Source organism: Stomoxys calcitrans, chromosome 3 (assembly GCF_963082655.1).
Source record: "Stomoxys calcitrans chromosome 3, idStoCalc2.1, whole genome shotgun sequence".
NCBI lineage: Eukaryota > Metazoa > Arthropoda > Insecta > Diptera > Muscidae > Stomoxys > Stomoxys calcitrans.
This window is the reverse complement of record NC_081554.1, coordinates 155885213-155912365: the sequence shown is the minus strand read 5'-3', so window position 1 is coordinate 155912365 and position 27153 is coordinate 155885213. Positions and strand designations below refer to the sequence as shown.

General features: G+C 37.4%; 1 protein-coding gene across 1 annotated transcript in view; it reads right to left on the bottom strand.

Moving 5' to 3' along the window:
- Window positions 1–27153, bottom strand: part of LOC106088479 (acetylcholine receptor subunit alpha-type acr-16) — a 351721-nt gene that overhangs the window by 106122 nt on the left and 218446 nt on the right. The window contains exons 4-5 of the mRNA XM_059364259.1: window positions 25584–25659; window positions 5290–5484 (exon numbers count right to left, since the gene is read on the bottom strand). Of these exons, the coding sequence (XP_059220242.1) occupies window positions 5290–5484; window positions 25584–25659 (271 nt within the window). The remainder of the gene's footprint in view (window positions 1–5289; window positions 5485–25583; window positions 25660–27153) is intronic.

Below are 27153 nucleotides of genomic sequence, written 5' to 3'. Positions count from 1 at the left end.
TGACGAAATTAGTATACCCCCAACCTATGGTGGAGGGTATGAAAGTGGTTGGCAGCTATTTAAAAAACTTCTCCTCAAAGAGGTGTCACACTGCGGCACTCCGTTCGGGCACGGATATGAAAAAAGGAGGCCCCTTATCATTGAGCTTAAACTTGTATCGGACAGCATTCATGGATATGTGAGCGGTTGCCCCTGTTCCTTAATAAGAACAGTATTACGGCCCTCAAGGCCTTGAATTCAATGAAGAGCAGGTCGAAATGCGTGGCGGAGTGTTTGGGGGCACTGAACGGGTTTTATGTTATGTTAGTTTGGCTTGCAAATGGAACTTCAAGTGCAACATTTTGGAAAGGGGAGGAAAGGCAACTCTTGACCTATACAACGGCAAGAGAGCCATTGGCAAAAGTTGAAAGTTTAAGCCACATGTCATGATTAAGCTATAAACGGCAGTTGTCAGACCTCTAATGCTATATGGTGTTGTGGTCTGGTAGATGGCGCTTCAACAGTGGTGGTGTAGGGTATACAAATGGAAATACACACGCTTCACAACGCACTGAAGTTATAAAAATTCTCTACAAAAGTGGTCATATCGTTGAAATTAGTGAACTTGGTGAAATCATGAAATCGTCTTGACTGATAAGGCCCATTTGCATCTGAGTGTTTACGTCAACAAGTATAATTGTCGCATCTAGGGCTCGAAAAACCCAAGAGTTATTGTTGTGAAGCTTTTTCGTCCTCATTGGTTGTTGTTGTTGTATCAGTGTGTTATACACTGAGGCGGTAGCCCTTGCCTATGAAGAACTCAATCGGGTCAAACCGATATATACAACTGGCTGCCATCGGATTGGTTCTCATTGGTGACTGTTTGGGGCGACATATGGACCGGACCTTACTTTTACGAAAACGTGATTCGATCAACAGTTACGGTGAATGAATTGCGGTAACGAGAGATGATGAATAAATCTTTATGGTCGGAGTTAGATGGTATTGATCTGAACAACTTTCACTTTCAAAAAGAATGTACTACGTGCCACGCTAGCAACGAAACCATTGTATTTTACGGGGTAAGCTTCCGGGCAATGTTATTTCTGGGAGAGGTGATCACAATTGGCCACCGAGATCTTGTGATTTAACACCTTGCAATTTATTTTTCCTTTTGGGCCACAAGAAAGATAAGGTGTAGGCCAAGAGCCCGGCATCGTTTGAAGACCTCAAAGATAGAATTCGTGAGGCTATCGAGGACATAGGGCAGCCACTTTGTGTGATTTGGTTATGGAAAGTTTTATGGAAAGGATATAGATATGTAAGTTATCATTCCTCTTTAGTATGAAATAAAAACCTGAGCATTTATTAAAAAAAAAATCATTTTTCTTTGAATACCAAAATAACAATAAGAGTATTGGAAAATCCTTTAGTAACAAGAGGAGCAAAGCCACCTCTCGACAGACGACACTTACACTTTACAAGGCACTGATACTACCCGTGCCTCGGATCCATACAACAATCCAAGGCTGTACTTGAAGTGTTTGAGAGAAAACTCCAGTCTCTTAGGTAATGGAGAATGTAGAAGTCGCACTGTGGGAGGAAATGGAAAAAACTAGTAAAAAATATGCAGCATGAGAATGGGTGGAGATATTTCTTTGAAATTTGGAATAATTAGAGCAGCGGTGTTATCGTGATCGTGTGCAAACTATCAAGGCCCTAGTTGGTTAGCCTCTTGGCAGCCCTCTAAAGTTGGTCTTCTCGCCATTTCGAAAATTTGTTCTGGTTGCCAAATCTTAATTTGTGGTCGGATTTTCAGAATTCTTTTTTTGCTAGATAGTGCTCAAAAATCCCTACAAAAAGTTTGCCTGAGGTCTACAATATATTCACTGAGTGCTTCCATTTCCATTTTTATACCCTCCACCATAGGATGGGTGGTATACTAATTTCGTCATTCTGTTTGTAAATACTCGAAATATTTGTCTGAGACCCCATAAAGTGTATATATTCTTGATCGTCGCGCCATTCTATGTCGATCTAGCCATGTCCGTCCGTCTGTTCGTCCGTCCGTCCGTTTGTTCGTCCTTCCGTCCGTCTGTTCGTCCGTCCGTCCGTCTGTCTGTCGAAAGCACGCTAACTTCCGAAGGAGTTAAGCTAGCCGCTTGAAATTTTGCACAAATACTTCTTATTAGTGTAGGTCGGTTGGTATTGTAAATGGGCCATATCGGTCCATGTTTTGATATAGCTGCCATATAAAGCGATCTTGAGTCTTGACTTCTTGAGCCTCTAGACTGCGCAATTTTTATCCGATTATGATGAAACTTTGGACGACGTGTTTTGCTATTATATCGAACATCTGTGCCAAGTATGGTTCAAATCGGTCCATAACCTGATATAGCTGCCATATAAACCGATCTGGTGTCTTGACTTCTTGAGCCTCTAGAGTGCGCAATTTTTGTCCGATTTGACTGAAATTTTGCACATAATATTTTAATATCACTTCCAACAACTGAGCGAAGTATATTCCTAATTGGTCCATAACCTGATATAGCTACCATATAAACCGATCTTGGGTCTTGACTTCTTGAGCCTCTAGAGGGCGTAATTCTTATCCGATTTGACTGAAATTTTGCACATAGTGTTTTTATATAACTTCCAACAACTGTGCGAAGTATATTCCTAATTGGTCCATAACCTGATATAGCTACCATATAAACCGATCTAAGGTCTTGACTTCTTGGGCCTCTAGAGGGCGCAATTCTCGTCCGATTTGACTGAAATTTTGAACATAGTATTTTTATATAACTTCCAGCGATTGTGCTAAGTATGGTCCTAATCGGTCCATAACCTGATATAGCTGCCAGATAAAACGATCTTGGGTCTTGACTTCTTGAGCCTCTAGAGGTCGCAATTCTCGTCCGAATTGACTGAAATTTTGCACATAGTGTTTTGATATAACTTCCAACAACTGCGCAAGGTATGTTTCTAATCGTTCCATAGCCTGATATAGCTGCCATATAAACCGATCTTGGGTCTTGACTTCTTGAGCCTCTAGAGGGCGCAATTCTCATCCGATTTGGTACAAGTTTTGTCCAACGGCTCCTTCCATTCTGAAATATGGTCAGAATCGATCTATAGCTTGATACAGCTCCCATGTAAACCGATCTCCCGATTTCGCTTCTTGAGCTCCGAATCGGACTATAACTTAATGTAGCTGCTCCTCCGTCCTTATTCATTATACTTTGTTTGCCTAAAAACAGGTACTGCGTAAAGAACTAGACAGATGCGACCATGGTGGAGGGTATATAGGATTCGGCCCGGCCGAACTTAGCACGCTCTTACTTGTTAAAAATTTGCTTACTGCAACATATATTTCCTAAGCCCATGCTAAAAATAATATTTGTAGCCTCCATAGCAAATTTACTACAAAATGGCGATTTCGAAACCATTTTTGCCCGAAAGGGCTTAATTTGGTGATTTTTGTAAAAAAAAATTATGCAAAATTTATTTTTGTTTTTTTTTTAGTGACACTTTTATCTGCAAAATTTAATTTACTAAGATATCTCCATTCTTTTTTTTTTTTCTTAGAATTTTTGAGCATTATCCAACAAAAAAAGAATTCTGAAAATCGGACTACAAATAAAGATTTGGCAGCCCGTACAATTTTTCGAAACGCCGATGTGATCAACTTTAGGGGCCTGTCAAGAGGCGCCCTAATCCCTTACGGCCTTGAAATGTTGCACACAATCTCAATATTACTTCAGCTACAACCTTTCAAAATTTCAAAATTATGTCTTCGCCCGCTCTCACACGTCATATTTTGTACTAGTTTTTTTTCGATTTTCTCCCACTGTGCCTCGTATGAACCACGAACTGTATTAGCTATATGGTGACGATAGCATAGTTAAATGCTTCAAAATACAACGGTTGCGTTGGCTAGGTCAAGTTGTCAGAATAAATGAAGATTGCTGGAGGTCTTTTGAAGGCAACCATATTAGAATACGTAAAAGGAAAAGAGCAAAACTCCGATGGAGTGAACAAGTAGAGAGCGACATCTGGAAGCTGAGTGTCAGAGATTGGTGAAGAAGCCCGGTGTTGATAAAATTCTACGAACATTAAGGATTGCCACTCTGCCTTTTTGTCCGCCTGACAGTCTCTCATTCGAAAGCATACTAAGGTTCGAACAGTGTATTCTAGTCTGTCGAAATCTTGAACAAATGTCTGATATTGAGATAGTTTTTTTGGGGTTGTAAGGATGCCAAATCGCTCCATATTTAAATGGAGTTGTCATATAGATCGTTCATACACCGAACAAAATAATAATACCAACGGTATTGGTAGTAGAGTAATACCAAAATTATGAATACCATACAGTAAACCATTGATATCATATGGTATCAATTTTTCTTTTGGTGTACGATTTGGGTTTTTGAACACCTAGAGGATATAATTGGAATTTTTTGGATGGAGCCGCAATTTGTGATATTGATATTGTTCCCATATGAACCGATCTCCCAATCTGATTTTTTTAGTCTTTACAAGACGCGATTTTTGTCCGATTTGGCTGAAATTATTTATGAGTATTTATCGACCTCAATTTCAGTTGTGTAACTTTTGTTTAAGTTTGACTTATAAATTAAGTAGTTTGCTTTGTTTTTATTTTTAGTTCTTCTGAAAGGATAACTTAGCAATGTGTTTGATAGGCTTGTATACAAATTTTATTATTCGTAAAAAATAGTTTTTTTCTATAGATTTCTTTTGCTTATTAACCAGCTTGACTTTTATCTTAATTGTTGTGATTTTTTTTAATTTTATTCTCGAATAAAAAAACTAATCTGAAGCACATTTCATGCAAAATTGTGAAAACAAATTGAAAACACCTTGAATTTTTTTTTAAATATTTTTTTTATTTAGTTTTGTTTTTTGTTTAATGACTTTAGATACACAATCCAGCATTTCCTCATTTCGCTACCGCTATAGAAAAGGGCTGAAACACATATCATGGTTTCAGTTTTTCGTAGTTAATTTTAATTGAATTTTCAATTCATTGACGCTTTAAAGAATATTTTTCAAAAAATTTGTCATTTTATTTAAATAATGATCTCAATATTTTTGCTTGAGATAAAATTATCTCTTTGTTGTTGTTGGCTGTAATAGAAATTCGCTTAAGTTCTATAGATAAGTTGTTCATATGTTTGGTTAAAAAAAAAATAATGTTTAAAAAAATTAAATAAATTCAAATATTTGTCATTGAGTTTAAGAAAGAGAAAAAGAGAGACAGCGAAAGAATTCTTTTGGTTTCATACATACCTAAGGTAAGTTTTTCACCCGAATCGGGTGGTAATGTAAATCCTAGTAAAGCCATCGATGATATCAGCACACACGGCACAATTAAATTAAAAAAATAATATAATGTACGCCGGCGTATTTGGATAGTGAATGTCACATCCACATACGGTTCCGGACAGCAGGCATAGACGATGGTATTCTTTTTTCCAGGCATAGCTGTGGTCATAGAGAATCCAGCCAATGCGTTGATGATAATTGGGCGGTTATGAGGTTGGTTGGTGGCCCATGGTTTTTGGTTATTTTGTAAGTACATTGCCAGCGTTCAGTTGTTGTTGGTGAGTTCCAGGGATTTAAGTTTTTTTTTTATCCATATTAAGTTTCAGTTGGCATTTTAAGCATATCCGGATGTATGGTAAGCAAAAATGTATTTTTTTTGGATTGGTTTGGTTTCAATGAAATTAATTAGTAAAATTACGTTAAACAAGATTAAAAAAGAGCGTATTTTTAACACATATCCCAGGGACAAGTATACAGATATATACACACACACACACACATACATAGGTAGTCAGAGCATATATGTAAATATTATACGGTGTGGCTTCAACAATTATGTTTAAGTGGGTGGTCATGCAAATATAAGAAGAAAATTACATAAAATAAAAATCATAATAATAAGCCTTAAACTTAAATTTCGAAAATGACATGCAAGGTTCGTGTAACTAATTGATCATTATCAATGGTAAAATTATTTTAATATTTACATGCTACCAAAGGAGGGCATAATAACAAGTACATATATATAGCATATGCATGTTTATGGGGTAATCCATGAAAAATCGACTATATTATATTCTACACCACTGGTTGTGTACACTTGCATAGTGTACATTGCAATTGTATGAAAAAATTTTCAAAATTTTGTTTAAACATTTGGTACCCACTACTAACTACTAACGCATGAAACATGCGTCTTTTATGACCCCGGGAAATTAATTCTATATACAGATATATACAAATCAGTTCAGAACTAGGCCACACTGAGAAAGGATGACGAAATTACAATTCACTATTCAGAGTTTTATCAAAATAAATTCGTCCCTTTAATTTAAGTACATATCTATCGTAGAATAAGTTGAAGTATATGAAGTCAAATTGTGAATGAATTTGTAGCACGTAAAGCAATATCTATTAGCACTAAATGTACCCATTGTGAAATTCTAATCTTAAGCCATTTTTATACCCTCCACCATTAGGATGGGGGTATACTAATTTCGTCATTCTGTTTGTAACACCTCGAAATATGCGTCTAATACCCTATAAAGTATATATATTATTGATCGTCATGACATTATAAGTCGATCTAGCCATGTCCGTCCGTCTGTCCGTCCTTCCGTCCGTCCGTCTGTCTGTCGAAAGCACGCTACCATTCGAAGGAGTAAAGCTAGCAGCTTGAAATTTTGCACAAATACTTTTTATTAGTGTAGGTAGGTTGGTATTGTAAATGGGCCAAATCGGTCCATGTTTTGATATAGCTGCCATATAAACCGATCTTGGGTCTTGACTTCTTGAGCCTCTAGAGGGCGCAATTCTTATCCGATTTTATTAAAATTTTACACGTAGTGTTTTGGTAGCACTTCCAATAACTGTGCTACTGTATGGTTGAAATCGGTCCATAACCTGATATAGCTGTCATATAAACCTATTTGGGGTCTTGACTTCTTGAGCGTCTAGAGTGTGCCATTCCTTTCCGATTTGGCTGAAATTTTGCACGACGTATTTTGTTATAACTTCCAACAACTGTGTTAAGAATAGTTCAAGACCTTAAATATGATACCATACTTTTATCGAAGCGGGAAAGTGATACTATGAAGTGCATTGAAACCTGTCTGTCAGGTGGGTCTAGCTGTTGGGAGGAAGAAAGGAAATTTCACGGGGAATAACAATGGGTCACACGATGGCCTACTCTAAAGCTAAAGCATTCATCTTGGCGTCATCCTCTTCTAACCTAAATCAGATGATGATGTTTATCAGATGATCGGTATAAATGGCAGCTATATCTAAATATGGCCCTATCTGTACCGTATTCGGCGTATTCACTGTTGTAAATTTGGTGATGTCAGGTGATAAAAGGTAACAAGTTAGAGCGTGCTTTCGGCCGGGTCGAAGCTTATATATCATACACTAGGAATTGCACTTGTCGAGTTCTTTGCCCGGTATCTCTTTATAGGCAGACAAGTAAAAGTGATGGATAACAAGTAAAAGCTTGGTAAGTTCGGCCGGACCGAATCTTATATACCCTCCACCATAGATCGCATTTGTCACGGTGAATGTCACGGTAAAAGTCATAGTACAAAATTCAGACAAATCGGATAAGAATTGTTCTTTCTACGGGTTCAAGAAGTATAATCGGGGGATCGGTTTGTATGAGAGCTATATCTTAACAAAGTCCGATTATTCCCATTTACAATGGCTTTGTGTTACAAGCTGAATGACGAAATTAGTATACCGCCATCCTATGGTGAAGGGTATAAAAAGGCATATAGTTCGACCGAGCAGAAATTTGAATAGCCACCTCCTTGGGTGCATATGTAAGCAACATTTCGTCAAAATCCGGTGAAATATGCACCGTTTTTGAACACATAGAAGTTTTGTCGCAATATGATCTGTTCTGGAACAAACTTGCCACATTTTATTGCTCCAAATTTCTGTGAAATCGGGTAAGAAATGGGTCTTATATGGGATCAAGACCGTAAATCGAGAGATCGATATACATGGGCAGTATGTGTAGGGGTTTAACACAGCTCACTGTACTAAATTTCAGCAAAATCGGGTAATAAATAGGCCAATTATGGGAGAAAGATTTTTAACTGCCAGATCGGTCTATATGCGAAATACATCTAAAAATATTTGATATAGACGCCAAAGAACAAAACACAGCTCAATGTATTAAATTTCAGCGAAATCGGGAAATAAATGCTATTTTAATGGGTCTTAGGCCTTAAAATTTGGGATCAGTCTAGTGAGGACTATAACATAGTCGGAAAGAATATTGGGGGTTTTTGCTTAACTAAATTTGCTTAATTTCAGCAAATTCCGGTAATAAATGCGGTTTTTATGGGCCAAAGATCTTAAACCGATTTGGAGCCTATTCGGCACAGATGTCGGGGACTTAAACATAACTCACTGTGCCAAATTACATCGAAAATCGGGTAATAATAAAGGCTTGTATGGGCTTAAGACCTTAAATCATGAGATCAGTACATATATCAGTTATATCCAAATACAGTCCGATCTAGAATATAATCAGTACAATTATTGAGAGGCCTACTACAATTCACTGTACCATACAGCTGAGACCCTAAATAGGGAGATCGGTTTAAAAAGAGGGTATATCAAAATTCAGTCTGATAAAGTCCCTCTTTGAATTTAACATAACCGTCTTTGAACTTAACCTGCCTGTGCATGATTTGCGGTTTAAGTCCCCCCACATTTTGACAAAGACTATCTTACAGGTGTATAGGCAAAGATTTGTCTTTCTTGTCCTTTCCAAAGTGTTTGATTTGAAGTTCAATTTCCTGTGCAACTCAACACCCAGGTATTTTGCGCTTTCTGTGAATTGAGTTGTCTCTCCTCCCAAGAAGACATGTGCCAATGCGGTTACTTGTATTTACTGCTGAAAAAACTACTTCTGTCCCACACGGATTTACCTAGATAACTTTTGGGAGCCCACTTCGTTGTCGGTCGTAGAGCTTCCTGAAGTATATCTCTAAGAGTGCTGGGAACTTTCTCCTAACCACAATAGCCACCGAAATACCACCTTCAATGTCCAGAAAGGCTACCATTGTAAATTACATTCCTTGAGTTGTGAAGGGCTATTTCAGTCTATTTGCTCTTAATATATACATATTGTTGCCGAGACAGGCAACCTCCAGGTATCTTTGCACTTAGATATGTTTGTATCAAGCACTCTAGAGTATTCAACATAGAGGATGACAAAGTAATAGGGCAAGAATCTTTCGGTCTGGTTTTCTTGCTTTTGGAATGAAAATGACCTTGGTGTCCCACCATCCCCATACGACATATTGATACAATCACAATATACATATATCCCTATGCCGAGGTCATATATCATCAGTGCCAGCCGACTTAAAGGAGTCGAAACTTTTTTCGCCCAAAAGATGTTCGACTCAGACATAATTTCACCAACAACCTTCGACAAATTCGTACCAGTGTAACATATTCTGGCTTCACGTTGTCCGTTGGAGAGTTTCCCGGGTAATGTGTTTCAACGAGTAGTTCAAGTGTTTCCTCACTAAATATTGTCCAGACATTGTCTGACTTTTGAATATATCACATCATAATAGGTCATGAGGAGATGATTTTTCTTAGCCTTGAGGCCTCAGATGTATCCTCCACGGAGGTGCACAATTCCGCCCAAGGTTTGTTACAAGAATTTCTCAGTTCGCCCTTGCATATTCTTACCGCAGCTTTATAGCTGTCCCGATAGTGTGGTGCCTTTGTGGCCTTCGCCCTCTTGAAGAATTTTTTGCAACTTGGAATCCATCATGGCAGTGGCCTTTGCCCCTTGGTTTGGCTCTGGGACATGCTGAGAGCATCTGTGGTCATCCAACACTTCCCAGTCACATATCCTCCCGCTTATATCTTCCGATACAAAGTTAACATCTAGTACCTCCTTCCTGTTCCATGTAATAAAGTTCTGTTTTCATACCCACCACCGAAGGATGGGGGTATATTCATTTTGTCATTCCGTTTGCAACACATCGAAATATTCATTTCCGACCCTATAAAGTATATATTTACTTGATCAGCGTAAAAATCTAAGACGATCTAGACATGTCCGTCCGTCTGTCTGTTGAAATCACGCTACAGTCTTCAAAAATAGATATATTGAGCTGAAACTTTACACAGACTCTTTTTTTGTCCATAAGCAGGTTAAGTTCGAAGATGGGCTATATCGGACTATATATTGATATAGCCCCCATATAGACCGATCCGCTGATTTAGGGTCTTAGGCCAATAAAAGCCAAATTTATTATCCGATTTTGCTTAAATTTGGGACAGTGAGTTGTGTTAGGCTCTTCGACATCCTCCGTTAATATGGCTTAGATCGGTCCAGATTTAGATATAGCTGCCATATAGACCGATCCTTCAATTTAGGGTCTTAGGCCCATAAAATCCATATTTATTATCCGATTTTGATGAAATTTGGGACAGTGAGTTGTCTTAGGCCGTTCGACATTCTCCATCAATATAGCTCAGATCGGTTCAGATTTGGATATAGCTGTCATATAGACCGATCCTCCAATTTAGGGTCTTAGGCCCATAAAAGCCACATTTATTATCCGATTTTGCGGAAATTTGGGGCAGTGAGTTGTGTTAGGCTCTTCAACATTCTCTATCAATTTGGCTTAGATCGGTCCAGATTTGAATATAGCTGCCATATAGACCGATCTCTCGGTTTTAGGTTTTGGGGCCATAAAAAGCGCATTTATTGTCCGATGTTGCCGAAATTTGGGACAAAGAGTTAAGTTAAGCCCCTCCACATATTTCTGCAATTTGGTCTAGATCGATCAAGATTTGCATATAGCTGCCATATAGACCGATCTCTCGATTTGAAGTCTTGGTGCATAAAAGGCGCATTTTTAATCCGATTGCACTGAAATTTGAAACACTGACTTATGTTATGCTTTTCGACATCCGTGTCGTATATAGTTCAGGTCGGTTTATTTTTAGATATAACTACTAAAAAGACCAATATTTTGTTATATATTGCACAATGGAATAATGACTTGTACTTATTAGTATTTGATCCAAATCGGATCTTATTGCGATATAACTGCTATGGGACATAAGGTATGGAATTTTCACTGGATTTTGATGGAAGGTGGTTTACATATATACCCGAGGTGGTGGGTATCCTAAGTTCGGCCCGGCCGAACTTATCGCCTTTTTACTTGTTTCCCTTTATATAAGTTACAAAAAGGAGACAGGTCTGCATCTGACTGACAAAGTTAACTAACTTTTAACTTTATATTGAGTACACGCCACTAAGCATATGGTTTGGAATTGTATATCCTTCACCGAAGGATGGGGGTATATTCATTTTGTCATTCCGTTGGCAACCTATCGAAATATCCATTTCGGACCCTTTATAATGTATATATTCTTGATTGTCGTAAAAGTCTAAGAGGATTCAGCCATGTCCGTCCATCTGTCTGTTGAAATCACGCAACATTCTTTAAAAATGAAGATAATGAGTTGAAACTTTACGCAGATTCTATTTTTTTCATAGGTATGCTAAATTCCAAGATGGGCTATATCTTCAAAGTTTAGCCTTTATTAACGAATATCCGATTCTAGAGTGATGCCGATAGACACGGCGGCAAGGGTTTGTCAATTGAGCTTTTTCAGGCTAAAGGGGCATATGAGTCACATTCTTCGCACATTATGCTTGAAAAAATTTATATCCAAATCTTGAAACCTCAGCATACATTGCCGTAGTCAGAAGTTGACCTATATCATATACAAAATTAAAACAAATTTGGTTTGCAATGAGATTAAGTGATTCTACATCTATCAGAGTGTGGCTCTTTAACCTATAAAAAAACTTTACTTTGGGTTGGACAGATTGTGATGACTTTAATTATTGGATGACTTATTAGAAACTTGTAATAAAGTTAAAAAAATAAAATATAACTCTTCAAAATAAAATATAACTCTTCAAAATCGTATTTTTTATAGAATGCCCTATATGTTGCATTTGTGTTATATACGTTTTAATAGCGATTCATATCCAGAGAAAATAAATAATTTTTCTCAATCGTAGCCAAGCCTGCTAGTTAATAATTATAACGATTTTATCAAAGGATAAAGTCAATAAAATGATTTATTCACAGACTTCCTTGTTATTTTTCTCGCTTTGTCAACTAAGAGTGGCATATCAAATTGAAGTATGAGGGTTTCTTTTGCAGGTTGCAAGTTGACTTACTACCAATTGCTTCTAACACTATTTATTTTCGTGAAATTTATAACATATGGTATAGTAGACTCGTATGCTGTCGAGGCGGCAATTGCGGTTAGGTGGACATTTAACGGCTTCAACCAGAAATCCCGTTACACTACATTAAAGTGGTCTAAGGAAAATGGTTTACGCGTTACGCTAGGTTTAAGTTATGTGTTAATCCATCGAAAACAAAGATTTTTTTTTTACAGGCTTAAATCTGTAGATAACGGAATTTGTTCCTTTCTGTAGTAGGTATAAGCTGCCACGGTCACAACTGTCTCCTTCATCCAAAAGAAGCATAGTATGTGCTTTATAGCACCACTGAATATTTCAGGTAATGAGATGACACATCGTCAGAATCGTAATTTATGTTAATAAAAGTACTGAACCACTGTACCTGGTTAAATCGATGGAAAGTGCAATATAACGGGCAATAGAAGGTTTGTATCTTTCAAATTAAGTGAACATTTTAACAAATGCATATTTTGCCCATGAACATTCCACTAAGGAACAGGGGCAAACTTTGACATCAATGCCGAATATGATCCGATTCGGTCTATAAACTGATATAGCCCCCATACAAACCGATATCCAGATTTGATGTCTTCAGCTCCAGAAGCCAGAAGCAAATATGATGAAAACTGATCCCATTTGATTGAAATTTGGCACAAGGACAAAGGCTTTCATTCTGACTTGTAACATCAGTGCCGAGTATGATCCTAATTGGTCTATAAACTGATATAGCCCCCATAAAAACAATATACCTGGATTTGAATTCAGGCCCCAAATGCCTCAGGTTTCATCTAATTTGCCTGCAATTCGACACGGACTTCTGCTTCAATTCCAAGTATGATCCGAAACTGTCTATATACTGATATAGTCCCTATATAAACAGATCACCGGATTGGGTTTCCTGATCTTCCAGAGGCCTCAGTTTTCACCTGATTTGCAAAAATTTCATACAAATACTTTTGCCCGTGCCAAGTATGATCCGAATAGATCTATAAACTGATAAGGGCCATTAAAAACCGATTTCCCGATATGACTTCATAATAATCGCTACGGTCAAATACGATCTGAGTAAACAAAGGCAAATTTTTAGCAGAGTCCATGGTGATGGGAACCGACGATTTGGCCCGGCCAAACTTACCACGTTTTTAGTTGTCATATTGGTCTGTCGGAGATAAATAAAGGATTCAGACTCTATTTGCCACGTGTATTTAAGGTTGTAGAAGAAGTCATTGTACAAAATGCCAGCCAAATCGGATAAAAATTGTACCCTCTAGGCTTAAAAACCGAAACTATATTCAGCCGATGTAGACCATACTTGGCATAATTGTTGGAAGTACAAACTGAACACTTCATGATAAATTTCAGACAAATCGGAAATAATTTTCTAACTCTAAACAATTGATTTTTATACCGCCCACCGAAGGATGCGAGTTTATTAATTTTGTTAAATTGTTTACTTTGCAAATAGCAATGCAAATTTTGCCCATTAACATTCCACTCACTCTCCATTCTGATAGTCTCGCCAGGATTCGAACTCAGGCGTTCAGCGTCATCGGCGGACATGCTAACCTCTGCGATACGGTGGCTTTACTTTACTTTAATTGGCTATGAAAGAACATTTGTTCCACAAACCGAACGTAGAATAGCGTTCCGATCGCCTCGATCTTCTGCGCTCATTCTTGAATTTCTGACACCAAGTTTTACGAAGAATCTTTCTCTCAAACACTCCCAGCAATGAATCGTGTACCTGACAAGTACCCATGGCACAGAACTGTGTAACAACATGGGTTGCATCAGTGTCTGGTTTAGTGTGATCTTCGTCTGTCGAAAGGTGGCCTTGTTTCTAAACTGCCTACTTAATCCAAAGCAGCATATATTTGCCTGTATCAGTCTTCGCTTTATTTCAAAACTGTTGTCATTCGTTTCAGTTTGGGCATTTTCGTTTTGGTTAGATAAAGTTGCTGACTATCTCAAAGTTGTGGTTCCCAACTTTCTTCATTTCCTTCGGATTGGTGTTCTAGGACTTGAAACCATCCATTTCGTCTTATCTCCATTTACTGTCAAACCTATTTTCACTACTCTCTTTCGATTCTCCCAAAGGCTGCAGTTACTACTTCCGGTGACAGACCTATGATATCGATGTTGTCGGCATAGGCGAGCAGCATTTGTTCTCTTGTGAGTAGTATGCCACATCTATTCACATCTGCATCTTTTATAATCTTCTCCAACTGGATATTAAGGAGATCACACGTGAAACCTCATTTGGTATTAAATGGCTCGGAGAGATCGTTTCCTATTCTTACTGAGGAACGTGTATCAGCAAGTGTCATCCGGCAGAGTCTTGTCAATTTTGCAGGGATAACAAACTCTGACATGGCTTGAAATCAATTTGTTACCAACACATCGAAATATCTATTTTCGGCACTTTAAAGTATATAAGGTATTGGATCCATAAAAGGCGCTTTTGTTAACAGATTTCTTTGAAGTTCGGCACAGTGGGTTGTGTTAGGCCCCTCGAAATTTAAACCGAATACGGTCGAGATATACCGATCTCCCAATGTAAGTTCTTGAGCCCATAAAAGCGGCGGTTATTACCCAATTTCGCTGAAATTTCCACAGTTATCTGTGTTAGGCTTTTCGTCATCCATATGCTATGCCGATTAAAAGCCTTGGCCCCATAAAAGACGCATATATCTGATTTCGCTAGAATTTTGCACAGTTTTCTATATGATTTAGATCGGTTTATATTTGAATATAGCTGCCCATAAAAGGTGCATTTATTAACAGATTTTTCTAAAATTTGGTACAATGAGTTGTATTAAACCCTTACGTGCATATTTTTCCCGAATATGGTAGAGGTCGGACTATATTCAGATATAGCTGTCATGTAGAACAATATTCTGTTTTACAGTCTAGAACAGTGAATTGTATGAGACCCATCGGGTTGGGTATAAATGGGACCATATATCGATATAGCTGCTATGGTTTCATAAATGATGAATTTTTCAACGGATCATGAAGAGAGGTGTTTAATATATAAATCCGAGGTGTTTGGTACGAAAATTCGACCCGGTCGAACTTAATGCCATGTTATTTATACAAAAACTAAACAGAAAACTTTATTTGTAACTAAAGAAACAATGCCACTGATATAAATGAAGTTCTAATATGTATATCTTTATGCTTGAATTTGATAGACCATACCAATTTTCAATAAAAAAACAAGTAAAAGCGTGTTAAGTTCGGCCGGGCCGAATCTTATATACCCTCCACCATGGATCGCATTTGTCGAGTTCTTTTCCCGGCATCACTTCTTAGGCAAAAAAAAAAGGGTATAAGAAAAGATTTTCTCTGCGATTAGAGCGATATTAAGATATGGTCCGGTTTGGACCACAATTAAATTATATTTATGTTGGAGACCTGTGTAAAATGTCAGCCAATTCGAATAAGAATTGCACTCTTTGTGGGCTCAAGAAGTAAAATTGAGAGATCGATTTATATGGGAGCTGTATCGGGCTATAGACTGATTCAGACCATAATAAACACGTATGTTAATGGTCATGAGAGAATCCGTCGTACAAAATTTCAGGCAAATCGGATAATAATTGCGACCTCTGGAGGCTCAAGAAGTCAAGATCCCAGATCGGTTTATATGGCAGGTATATCAGGTTATGGACCGATTTGAACCATACTTGGCACAGTTGTTGAATATTATGACGAAATACTTCGTGCAAAAACTCATTCAAATCGGATAAGAATTGTGCCCTCTAGAGGCTCAAGAAGTCAAGACCCAAGATCGGTTTATATGGCAGCTATATCAGGTTATGAACCGATTTAAACCATACTTGGCACAGTTGTTGGGTATCATAACAAAACACGTCGTGCGAAATTCCATTCCAATCGGATAAGAATTGCGCCCTCTAGAGGCTCAAGAAGTCAAGACCCAAGATCGGTTTATATGGCAACTATATCAGGTTATGAACCGATTTGAACCATACTTGGCACATTTGTTGGATATAATAACAAAACACGTCGTGCAAAATTTCATTTCAATCGGATAAGAATTGCGCACTCTAGAGGCTCAAGAAATCAAGACCCAAGATCGGTTTATATGACACCTATATCAGGTTATGAACCGATTTGAACCATACTTGGCAGAGTTGTTGGATATCATAAGAAAACACGTCGTGCAAAATTTCATTCCAATCGGAAAAGAATTGCGCACTCTAGAGGCTCAAGAAGTCAAGACCCAAGATCGGTTTATATGGCAGATATATCAAAACATGGACCGATATGGCCCATTTACAATACCAACCGACCTACACTAATAAGAAGTATTTGTGCAAAATTTCAAGCGGCTAGCTTTACTCCTTCGGAAGTTAGCATGCTTTCGACAGACGGACGGACGGACGGACGGACGGACGGACGGACGGACGGACGGACGGACGGACGGACAAACGCACGGACATGGCTAGATCGACATAAAATGTCGCGACGATCAAGAATATATATACTTTATGGGGTCTCAGACGAATATTTCGAGTAGTTACAAACAGAATGACGAAATTAGTATACCCCCCATCTTATGGTGGAGGGTATAAAAAAACTCAAAGCAACCAAACTGTTGTTTTTCAGTATTCATTGGTAACTCTTGTACGGCATGTGATTCGTCTTTACCCCAGTTGCGACGATTTTGCTTCTTTACATATCCATCTAGCAGAGAATGAGGCTCATCGCTGAGCGGAATTTTTCTATAAAATAGTGGAATTTCATAGAGCTGTTGTCACAGAGAATAAATTTCAACGCTTTGCAGTCGTTGCTCATTTGGGAGTTTATCCAAGTTGAAATGGCAAAGTAGACTGTACACTTTTCACTTTCATAGATGACTTTTACAATTATCATACAGTTTTGCCATCACGAAAAACTCAAGTCATAAAAAATTATTATCTATTAGGTAATCAATTCCAAAAGGGGCAGACTAACTATTAATTTTGCATGGTGGAGATGATATCACGTATTTGATCGGTGCATAGACAGTGTGTTAACTTGGGTTCGCTATAGTAGCAGTCTAGATCACTTAATAAATGTTTGTACAATGTGATATAACTAAAGCGATATGCAATGTAGAATCGAACCCACGACTATCGCTCTTGCAATAAAGATTTGAATTCTTAGGTCTCTGTAAGACTCACTTTTTCGATTCTACAGAGTGAGGTGTCCTGGTATATTAGAGCAAAAGTTAAGAGAGATCACCGTTGCTCATACATGACCCATCAATTTTGGGACTATGCTTTTCAGTGACTTAATAAATGTGTTTACCCCAAGCGTCATCTGCACTCGATCTATGATACGCCCGTGAGCGTATCTATCTGTATAGTTCGATTAATTTTTAGAAATCCCACTAAATTCACTCGAGCGCTAAATCAAAGAAATGGAATTTGTTACGTTACTCCTATGACTGTAACTTCCCTATTTCGCGGTATTGCGCACGCTCTATGCTCACGTAAGAAACTCATTGAAGACAGTACAATTGCAAATGGAAATTCTATAAAGAAACAGCAGGGATACTTGTCTCACATTAATGAGTGCTGTCCGCTTCAAATAAGTAGTTCAATAATATGGGAATCCGAGTCCGAATTCGTGCCACTGAGAGTCACTGATCAACCGATAAAACAGTTCACAAATATCGCCAGCATTAGTAAGGGGATAACAACCACTGACATTTTTCTGATGTTCTCTCCAGGCGTTAAGCATAAAGCTAAGCTCTTCCCTAAAGAGGTATTCAACTTCAACAATACAATACAAGTATTGATCAAAAAATCGCGAGCGCCTACATATAGCTTCTGCATCTAAGTACTACGAATCCATCGCAAAATAAATGCGCATTCCGCACAAAGTTGCCACTTCACCCAGTTGCTTTTTTTCCATCAAGCCTTACGAATTAACAGAATTTTGTCTTTATTTATCGTCGACAATTTTAAATTTCGTTAAATTTGGCTCAATAAAAAGGAAACTGAAACTTGGTTTTCAGAGGTCCTGTCCTGGATAGGATAAGGCTGACGCTGTCACTGAAGTCCAACTATGTGCGAGTGATTCTTGGCTAAAAATGGGAGAATGAATGTCTGGTCGAGCGAAAGCCCTCTAGTTGGTAGGAGTTGGATGCTTAGGTCAGGCTGAAGCTTGATGTTTTCAGGGGACCTGTTCCTAATGGGGTAGAGCTGATTTAACTTACTTCCCAACGTAGAGGGCCCTTAAACTGAAAGAGTCAAGAAAATGGCGTTCTTTGAAATGTGGGCACTAATACTTTCTGTTAGGAGATGGTCTTGCGGCAGGGTATATGCAGTGCAACAGGCTATGTACCAGAGAACGGGGATGTAGCCAGAGGCCATTGGAGCCGGACCTCCCACAAAAATATTATTTATTTTTCGAATGTTAGCGCGTATAAGTACTTGTTATTGTTTGGTAGTTCTTTGGTATTTTGAGGACCCCCAAAATAAAGTCATGGCATCGTCCCTGCCAGGGGGTACTTATTTGTGGAAGGATTGGTCTTTTCCCTTAGAGGGAGCTTTTGGATCATGTAGGCTTCTGAATGGGTCTAGCGTGTTTCAGGCGGAGGTTTTCACTCTTCTGAAATCATTGGAGACGCTGATGAAACTACTGTTCACATGGTCAAACGGTGTTGGCGTTTGACCATGTGAGATCGAGACTGGTTAGGAGATGCAAGGAGTTTCTTTACAAATTGAGGATGGCTCGTTTATAGAGACGAAGTATGAACTGGGGACTACTCAACACGCTGGTCAACGCTGGCCCCTTTGCTCGCTACTTGGTGAAATTGATATTTTCTATGTTGGCCGGATAAATGGAGCTGAAGCTCATGCTGTAGATTGCAAGGCGACCAAGGCCCTTGTCTGAGTATTTCACAGAAGAGGACGTCATATTTTCTGGGCTTAAGAAGCATGACCTCAAACTGCTGATAGGAGACCTAACTGGTCAACATCAGGTTTTTGAAGTCGCGCTGGACACGGGGAGAATTGGAGACGGTCAAGCACTTCTTATTACTTTACATTGCGGGGAGAAGGCATATGATTGCGGTCGAACTCCTCTTTCAGGGCCTAGACTCCCTCCAAGCGCAGAGTACTCACGTCATTCTGGACTACTTTAGGATTCTGACCTTTACTTCCATTTTTGCCACTTTCTTCTCTCTTCATACTTTGGTGGACCAATAGTGTGTTTCATTAGGATATCTTCGAGATAGTTTAAAACTAAAGACCATTGGGCGGAAAAAATCGCTTCCAACATTTACTATATGCAACTAATGTTATCTCATATCGTTCGGAAGCGCGGAAGTACTCAAGGCGTTTTCGGAAGAAAAGTTCTTAACAAAGTCTCTAGATCAATCTGAGTTCTTCATAGAAACAGAAGTTATTTGCCGCAGTGAAGTGTAACTTATTTCAATCATTACACTTATAGATCTGCCATGTAAATAAAAATTATTCCCGAAGAAGTATCGTACTGTGGCTCGCCGTTCGGACTCGGCTATCAAAAAAGGAGTTTCCTTATCATTGAGCTTAAACTTGAAATGAACAGCACTTATTGTTATGTGAGAAGTTTGACTCTGTTCCTTTAAGGAATGTTCTTCGGAAAATTTGCAATTTTGCACTTCAAGATCATGATATGAGAAAGGAAGTGTTCCAGCTATAAAATAATTTAAAAACGAAACCTGGAAAGTCTCCATACCAAATATGAAGATCAACAGTAATTGAGTTAAGCTCAAAACTACCAAGGTGTTGGCATTTTTTTTTGCTGAAAATGTTGCTATGTATCTGGCACCTGAGTCTCTATAATAGGGGAAATGGCGCCACTTTTAAGATATGTACTAGAAAAAAGATACTTGATTTTACGTTTGGTTACATTCAGGATTGAGGGGTCAACGATTGGGCCGTATCGAAGCAGGCTAGTTTCTCGCATCGTAAGTTCATATTGTTCAGAAGTTGGGCGACTAGATTTGTCAGTCATATTGTCAGTTGGTAGAAAGGTGCAGGACATTCCATTGGAATTCAAGGCGTGGACCAAATAGATCTCCAGATTCAAGCCCTGGAGACTGAAATTACATCTGCTTTAAGATCGGCTTGTCAAGTGAGAAGGCCGAAGAAGAAAAAGTATAAAAGGTGGTGGAACGGGACCTAAGATAATTTAGAGACCTTAGAGAACTTATACGGATAAGCTTTAGAGTTTAATAGTTCAAAAAGAAGGACTTCGTCAGATAGATGGAGGAACTCTAAAGGATACTTCAAGGTTATGGAAGCTAATGGGAAAATTACAGAAGACGGATGGGGAATGGACCGAGTCCCGTTCTACATTTGTTTGAGACACATTTTCCGCTGTGGCCCAGGGAAGAAGCAGAAATTGATTTGGTAGTCACAGATAGGCCACCGTAGCACAGCCTGTCCGCCTGGCGAGAACATCAGAAAAATCAGCAGTGGTTATCTCCTCCTACTGCTGGCGACACTGTGCTTATCGGGAAGATTCATTGTGTTGTTATAGGCTTGTACAGAATATGCCCATATACCTCTTTCTTGTAGGAGGGTTAAGTAAGTTTTTATACCGAATGCACGGAAGCTGCAGCATTGTGCGACCAAGGATTTTAAGTCGATCACTCTCTCCTCTTTCTCTGTTAAGACTTTCGAGAGAATTTAGTATTTCCACTTAAGGCGTAAACTTGGGGGGTTCCACTTCTCCAGATGCGAACTCCAGATCCGACTCCGCTCTATATAGTGTGCATCACCTTGAGAGGACACTGGATTATAGTGAATTCATATTTTTGGATATTGAAGGAAATGTATTCGTAAATACATTTCATTTGAGCAATATGTGGCTCAAATGAAATGTATTTACGAATCCGGCAATCAGGCTGTTCCAAACTTCAGCGAAATCGGAAAAATACACTTTCTATGGACTCAAGGGCCCAAAATATATAAATTTGGTTCGGTATGGACAATGTTCGTTTTAAATTTCAGTGAACTAATGGAGCTCTTTCTTTAAAATTTTTGCAAAATCAAGATCGGAAGATTAGTCTATACGGGGGTTATATTAAGATATCGACCGATCTGGACCATATTCGCCACGGATATCAAGAATTTCAACGCAATTCATTCTGCTAATTTTCTGCGAAATCGGGTACTAAATGCGCCTTTTAAAGTACCAAGAATTTGAATTGGGAGATCGGTATATATTGCAGCTGTATCCAAATATTGTGCGAAAAGAACTTGGTATATAGTATATTGAAAAGCAGAGTACAATTCACTGTGCAGTACAACTCACTCACTGGCCTTGTAACTTAAATAGGGAGATCGGTCTATATGGGAGATATATTAAAATATAGATCGATCTGAACTATATTCAGCACATGTATCGAGGAACTAAGTACAACGGCTTGTGCTAAATTTCAGCGATATCCAAAATGTTCACCATTTAATTAAATTTTTTGGCGAGATGAATCTTTTAAGTTACTGTAAACAACACAAATAGCGCTCGTATGTCAAGATGTTCTGAGTACGTTAAACCTCAAAAATGTCTAGCTTTACGATAGAGCTGTCAATTTATAGATTGTATCAAGGAAGTTGATTCAACGGGTTGTGCCAAATCTCAGCGATATGAGAAAAAATGCGGCTTTTATTGGCCTTGTATTTTAAATCGGTAGATCGGTCTATGTGGGAGCTATATTAAGATATGGACCGAACTTCATGATATTCGGCACAAATATCAATAAACTCAATACAAAGAGTTGTGCGAAATGCGGCTATTAAAGGCCTAAGACCCTAAATTGGGAGATCGGTAAAAATTTTAAAGTTGCAGGTCCACAGGCTACAATTACAGGAAAATGGGCTTAAAGAGCTCATTTACATCCATACAAGTATTAAAAAACCTAATGGATAACTTATTAAAGATTTAAAACTAACCTATTTTGGCTTATACATTTTGCATATTTGTTGCATACAAAATGCATATTTGATATATGCACACAAAATTCATTTTCTTAAATTAATTATGCCTAAATAAAACTTTTGGCCAAAATCGGCTCTAAAACTAAAAGTGCGTATATAACTGCTCTCTAGTTATAATGGAACAGTGAACGAAGAAGAGGCTTTTCGTAGGCTTTGGTTAATTATTGATGAGCTGCTTCGATTTTTAAAATTCATAACGACCACATAAATTATCATATTTTGACGATTGATTTATCTGTCAATTTTGTTGATGGAAAAGTTTTTAGAAAATGAAGAGAGAACAAGTAAAATCGTGCTTAGTCCATTCGGGTCGAATCTTGTATTTATAACAGGTGATTTTTTTAGCTATTATCCTTTGAGCAACCCTGGTTTAAACAGCTCACGCACAATTCGTGTTTTGTTTCACTGTCAAAGAAGCAGAATTGTGCGTTTTGGTGTGAAGATCAAAAGTTACAGTTTGGCGCAGTTTATGGGCTGGTGGTATCCTTGGACCGTACTTCTTCAAAGATGATGGTAATAGTAACGTAAATGTCACTATTCACATTCATATTCAGCGCTACCGTGAGATGATATCCAACTTTGATTGCCTAAAATGCAAGGGCTTGACTTGCATTAGATGTGGTTTCAACAAGACGGTGCCGCATGCCACACAGCACGCGTAACAATGAACTTATGAGAGGCGAGTTCGGTAAACATTTTATATTATGTTCGGGATCGGTAAATTGGCCGCCTAGATCGTGCGATTTAACGACTTTAGACAGTATTTTTTGGGTCTATGTTAAAGCTCCTGTCTATATAGACAAGCTCGCTTCAATTGACGCATTGGAAGACAACAAAGAAGCATTTATTCGTGAGATACCGGGCGTAATGTTGGAAAGAATTTGCCAAAATTGGGCTAAGCGGGTGTACCATTTGAGGTGCAGTCAACATTTGCATGAAATAATCTTCAAACATTAAATAATATGGATCTCACTATCGATTCATATAAAAATTTCATGCACTTTTCTGAATTTTTTGAATTTTTTGTTACCACCACCGAAGGATTGGGGTATATTAATTTTGTCATTCCGTCTGCACATTGAAATATTCATTTCCGACCCTATTAAGAACAAATACTCTTGATCGTCGTAAAAATCCAAGACGATTTAGCCATGTTCGGCCGTCTGTGTGTTGAAATAACCCTATAGTCTGTAAAAATAGAGATATTGAGCTTAAACTTTGCACAGATTTTTTTCTTGTCCGTAGGCAGGTTAAGATAGAAGATGGGCTATATTGGACTATATCTTGATATAGCCTCCATATAGACCGATCCGCCGACTTAAGATTTTAGGCCGATAAAAACCACATTAATTATCCGATTTTGCTGAATATTGGGACAGTGAGTTGAGTAAGGCCACATGACATCCTTTTTCAATTTGGCTTGGATATAGCTGCCATATAGACCGATCTTTCGATTTAAGTTCTTGGGCCCATAAAAGGCGCATTTTTTTGCAGTTACGTGTATTAGGTTCTTCAACATCCTTCTTCAATTTGGCCCAGATCGGTCCAGATTTGCATATAGTTGGCATATAGACTTTCGATTTAAGGTTTTGGGTCCTGGATTTCGTCCATATTTAGGATATTGAGTTCGGTAGGGCCCTCTGACATCCTTCTTCAATTTGGCCTGGATCGATAAACATTTATATATAACTGCCATATAGACCAAACTCTCGATGTAAGGTTTTGGGTCTATAAAAGGCGCACTTTTTTAACTATTTTACAGTTAGGTGTGTTAAGTCCTTCGACATCCCTCTTCAATTTGTCACAGATGGGTTCAGAAATGGTTATAGCTGTCATATGAACCGTTCTCTCGATTTAAAGTCTTGGCCCCATAAAAGGCGCATTTATAATCAGATTTCGCTGAAATTTGACTCATTGACTTATTACAGGCTTTTCGACATCCGTGTCTTATATAGATCAGATCGGTCTATATTTGAATATAACTATCAAAAAGTCCAATATTTTGTTCTACAAAATTTAACAAGACCATTCAATGGCAGTGCCGGATAATCACGAAAGGTGGTTTACATATATACCCGTGGTGGTGAGTATTAAAAGTTCGGCCGGGCCGCCTTTTTAATTGTTTTTCTTTTCGTTTGAAAAACTTTCCTTTAGCTTTAAAAAAATTACCCTTGTCGAAGTTATATACCCCCAGCCTATGGTGGATTTTTTGAAAACGGAAGCGGCGCGGTGGATGCAAAATTAGACGCCTACTGACATTGGCTCGACTTTGTTCATTGGTATGGAATAGTCTGCAATGACACCTGCGCAAATTTACCCATAAATATTCCATTAAGGACTTCTTACATATTCCTGAGTGCTGTCCATTTTTAAGCTCAAAGAATGACACAGAATATTTTTTTATGGGATTAAGATTTTTTTTCAGTCTTTGTTGATTATAAGAGAGTTTTCATTTCGGCTAATGTCATCCTCTTCCAATCTTACTTTGGAGCAAAAACCGTTGTGAGGAATCCAAGGGTCTATTATGATTTTTAGAAAAGTTAATTTGATATCTTGAGCCATTATATTGTTAAAATTGGTTTGGTCTTTCGTATTAAAGGAACGATCTACAAAAAAAAATATTTCTTTTATGTTGTTAAAGAAAACATTTGCAAAAATCTAAAAATTTTTTGTTTTTTTTTTTCATAAAATGTAAGGCTACCTAAAATTTTGTATATATATGTTCTACAAAAACTGAAGAATAACAACAAGTATATTTATTTTGTTAAGCAATATTACAAAATAAAAGAAACTGTATTTGTATCTACAAACATGCCATAGGATACTAAGAAACGAAAAGTCTTTTACAAAATAAATAAAAATTGAAGAAAACATAAGTACATTTTGAAGTTTTGAGCTGCCTCTATATATGTATAACGAATAAGTAAAGAAATATATCTAAAAAATTTATTAAAAAAAAGGCTAAAAAATAATTGAAAAAAATCTTGTATTTTTTTAAAGAATGCCTGTATAGCAAATAAATCTAAAAAAAAACTTAAATATAAATATCATATAAGGCATATAGAAAACCAAAATATATCGATCTAGAAACATTAAAAGAAAAATAGATAGAGAAAAAATTTTGACATAGACATTCGAATTGTTAGACAAACTGATTAGACAGACAGATAGGTAGATAGACAGATAGACAAAACATAGAACATTGAAAGTGGTAGACATAATAAGGAAAACGAAACAAACGTTTGAAGGAAAGAACAAAATTATTTACTAACCGATTAAATACCATTCGCCGTTTGTTATAAAATCGGATAGATCCCCTCCATCTTCGGAATTCAAAACCAAATCCAACTGTGTGTTTATATTCAAAGATTTTTCAATATTTGTTTTTGTGTTGGAAGTCATATTGAAAAATGTTTTTTGTTTTTTTTTTTTTTTTGTTTTGCACAGTAACACACAGCAAAAACATATTTTCCACAGGAACACATCATTTTGTTTTTAAAGAGAGAATTCAAAAATGCGTTAGGATATTGATAGAAAATATGTTTTTTTTTTCTTCATTGCAATATATATTTGAGATGAATATTCCAAATAAAAAGGTTTCTCCTTTTTTTGGGTAGTGAAACTAAAATATGGAAAATAATTCAAAAAGAATAGGATAGAATTTTGTGGGTCAGGGTTTTGATTTGTGTAGTGAAAAGGAAATTTTTATAAACTTTGGGAGTTTTACAGTTTTGTGGTTTGGATTTTAAATGCTATTAAAATAATTGAAAAATTCATTAAAAAATTTAGTTTCATATTTAATTTTCAAATATTTTAATTGCAATGCAAGTTAGGAGTTTGTCAAGGAGCAACAATTAGGACAATTTTTAATTTTTTAAATGATTTGATTTATAATGAAGATTTTGAAAATGTGATTGTTCTTGTTTAAGATTTTCTTTAATTGGTAACATGATTTATATTTAAATATAATGGCAGATGAATTATATGGACTTTTTTTACAACAAGTAATACATTTATAAGCTCATATATTCACAAATTCATATTTTAGTTTTTTAAATTTTTATAATTTTTTATATGTATTCATACATACAGTGACGGACAAGACTAAAGCACGAACATATGTCAGCCAGCATTTCCTTCAATAAAAGTTTGAATATTGCACTTGTACAAAAATTTACTTTAATTTTTTGTTGTATAAATTCCCAATTTAAGGAAATTATAGCATAGGAGGTTATTTTTGAACGATCTCTCTCATTGGTTAGTATTCGAGCTTAGAGGTTCTTTGGGGTCTGTCACCTCCCTTTATTGTATTCAGTGGGCCCGGCAATATAATACGTTTTATAACGCAATAGTGAATGTCATTATTTTCCAATGCTGCGTATCAACTCCGAAAACTCGTGTATTGATGGTATATGTGTTACAGAGACATGGCTCAATCCATCAATACCCGATGCTTTTATTGGAATGCAGGATTATTCTGTATTTAGATCTGACAGCAAAGGTCATGGGGGAGGTGTTGCAATTTTCGCAAGAAACTTTCTTAAACCAAAATGTCGTCTGAGATCGACTACTGGTGACAGGATAGAATGTATTTTTATTGATCTCAGTTCGAATAATAGGATAATGTTAATTCGTTGCATCTATAGACCTAACAGTACCAGTGATTTTGGTCACCTCAATGATATAATGGAGACTGTAATGCTGGGATAAGTGGCTTTCACTGACGACTTTATTTCAAATATTCTCATTGACCCATCTTTGACGGATAACGTGTTCTCGCTTGGTTTATACCCCAAAAATAGATCACACCCCACTCATTTTTCTTCTTCCTCAAGCACATTG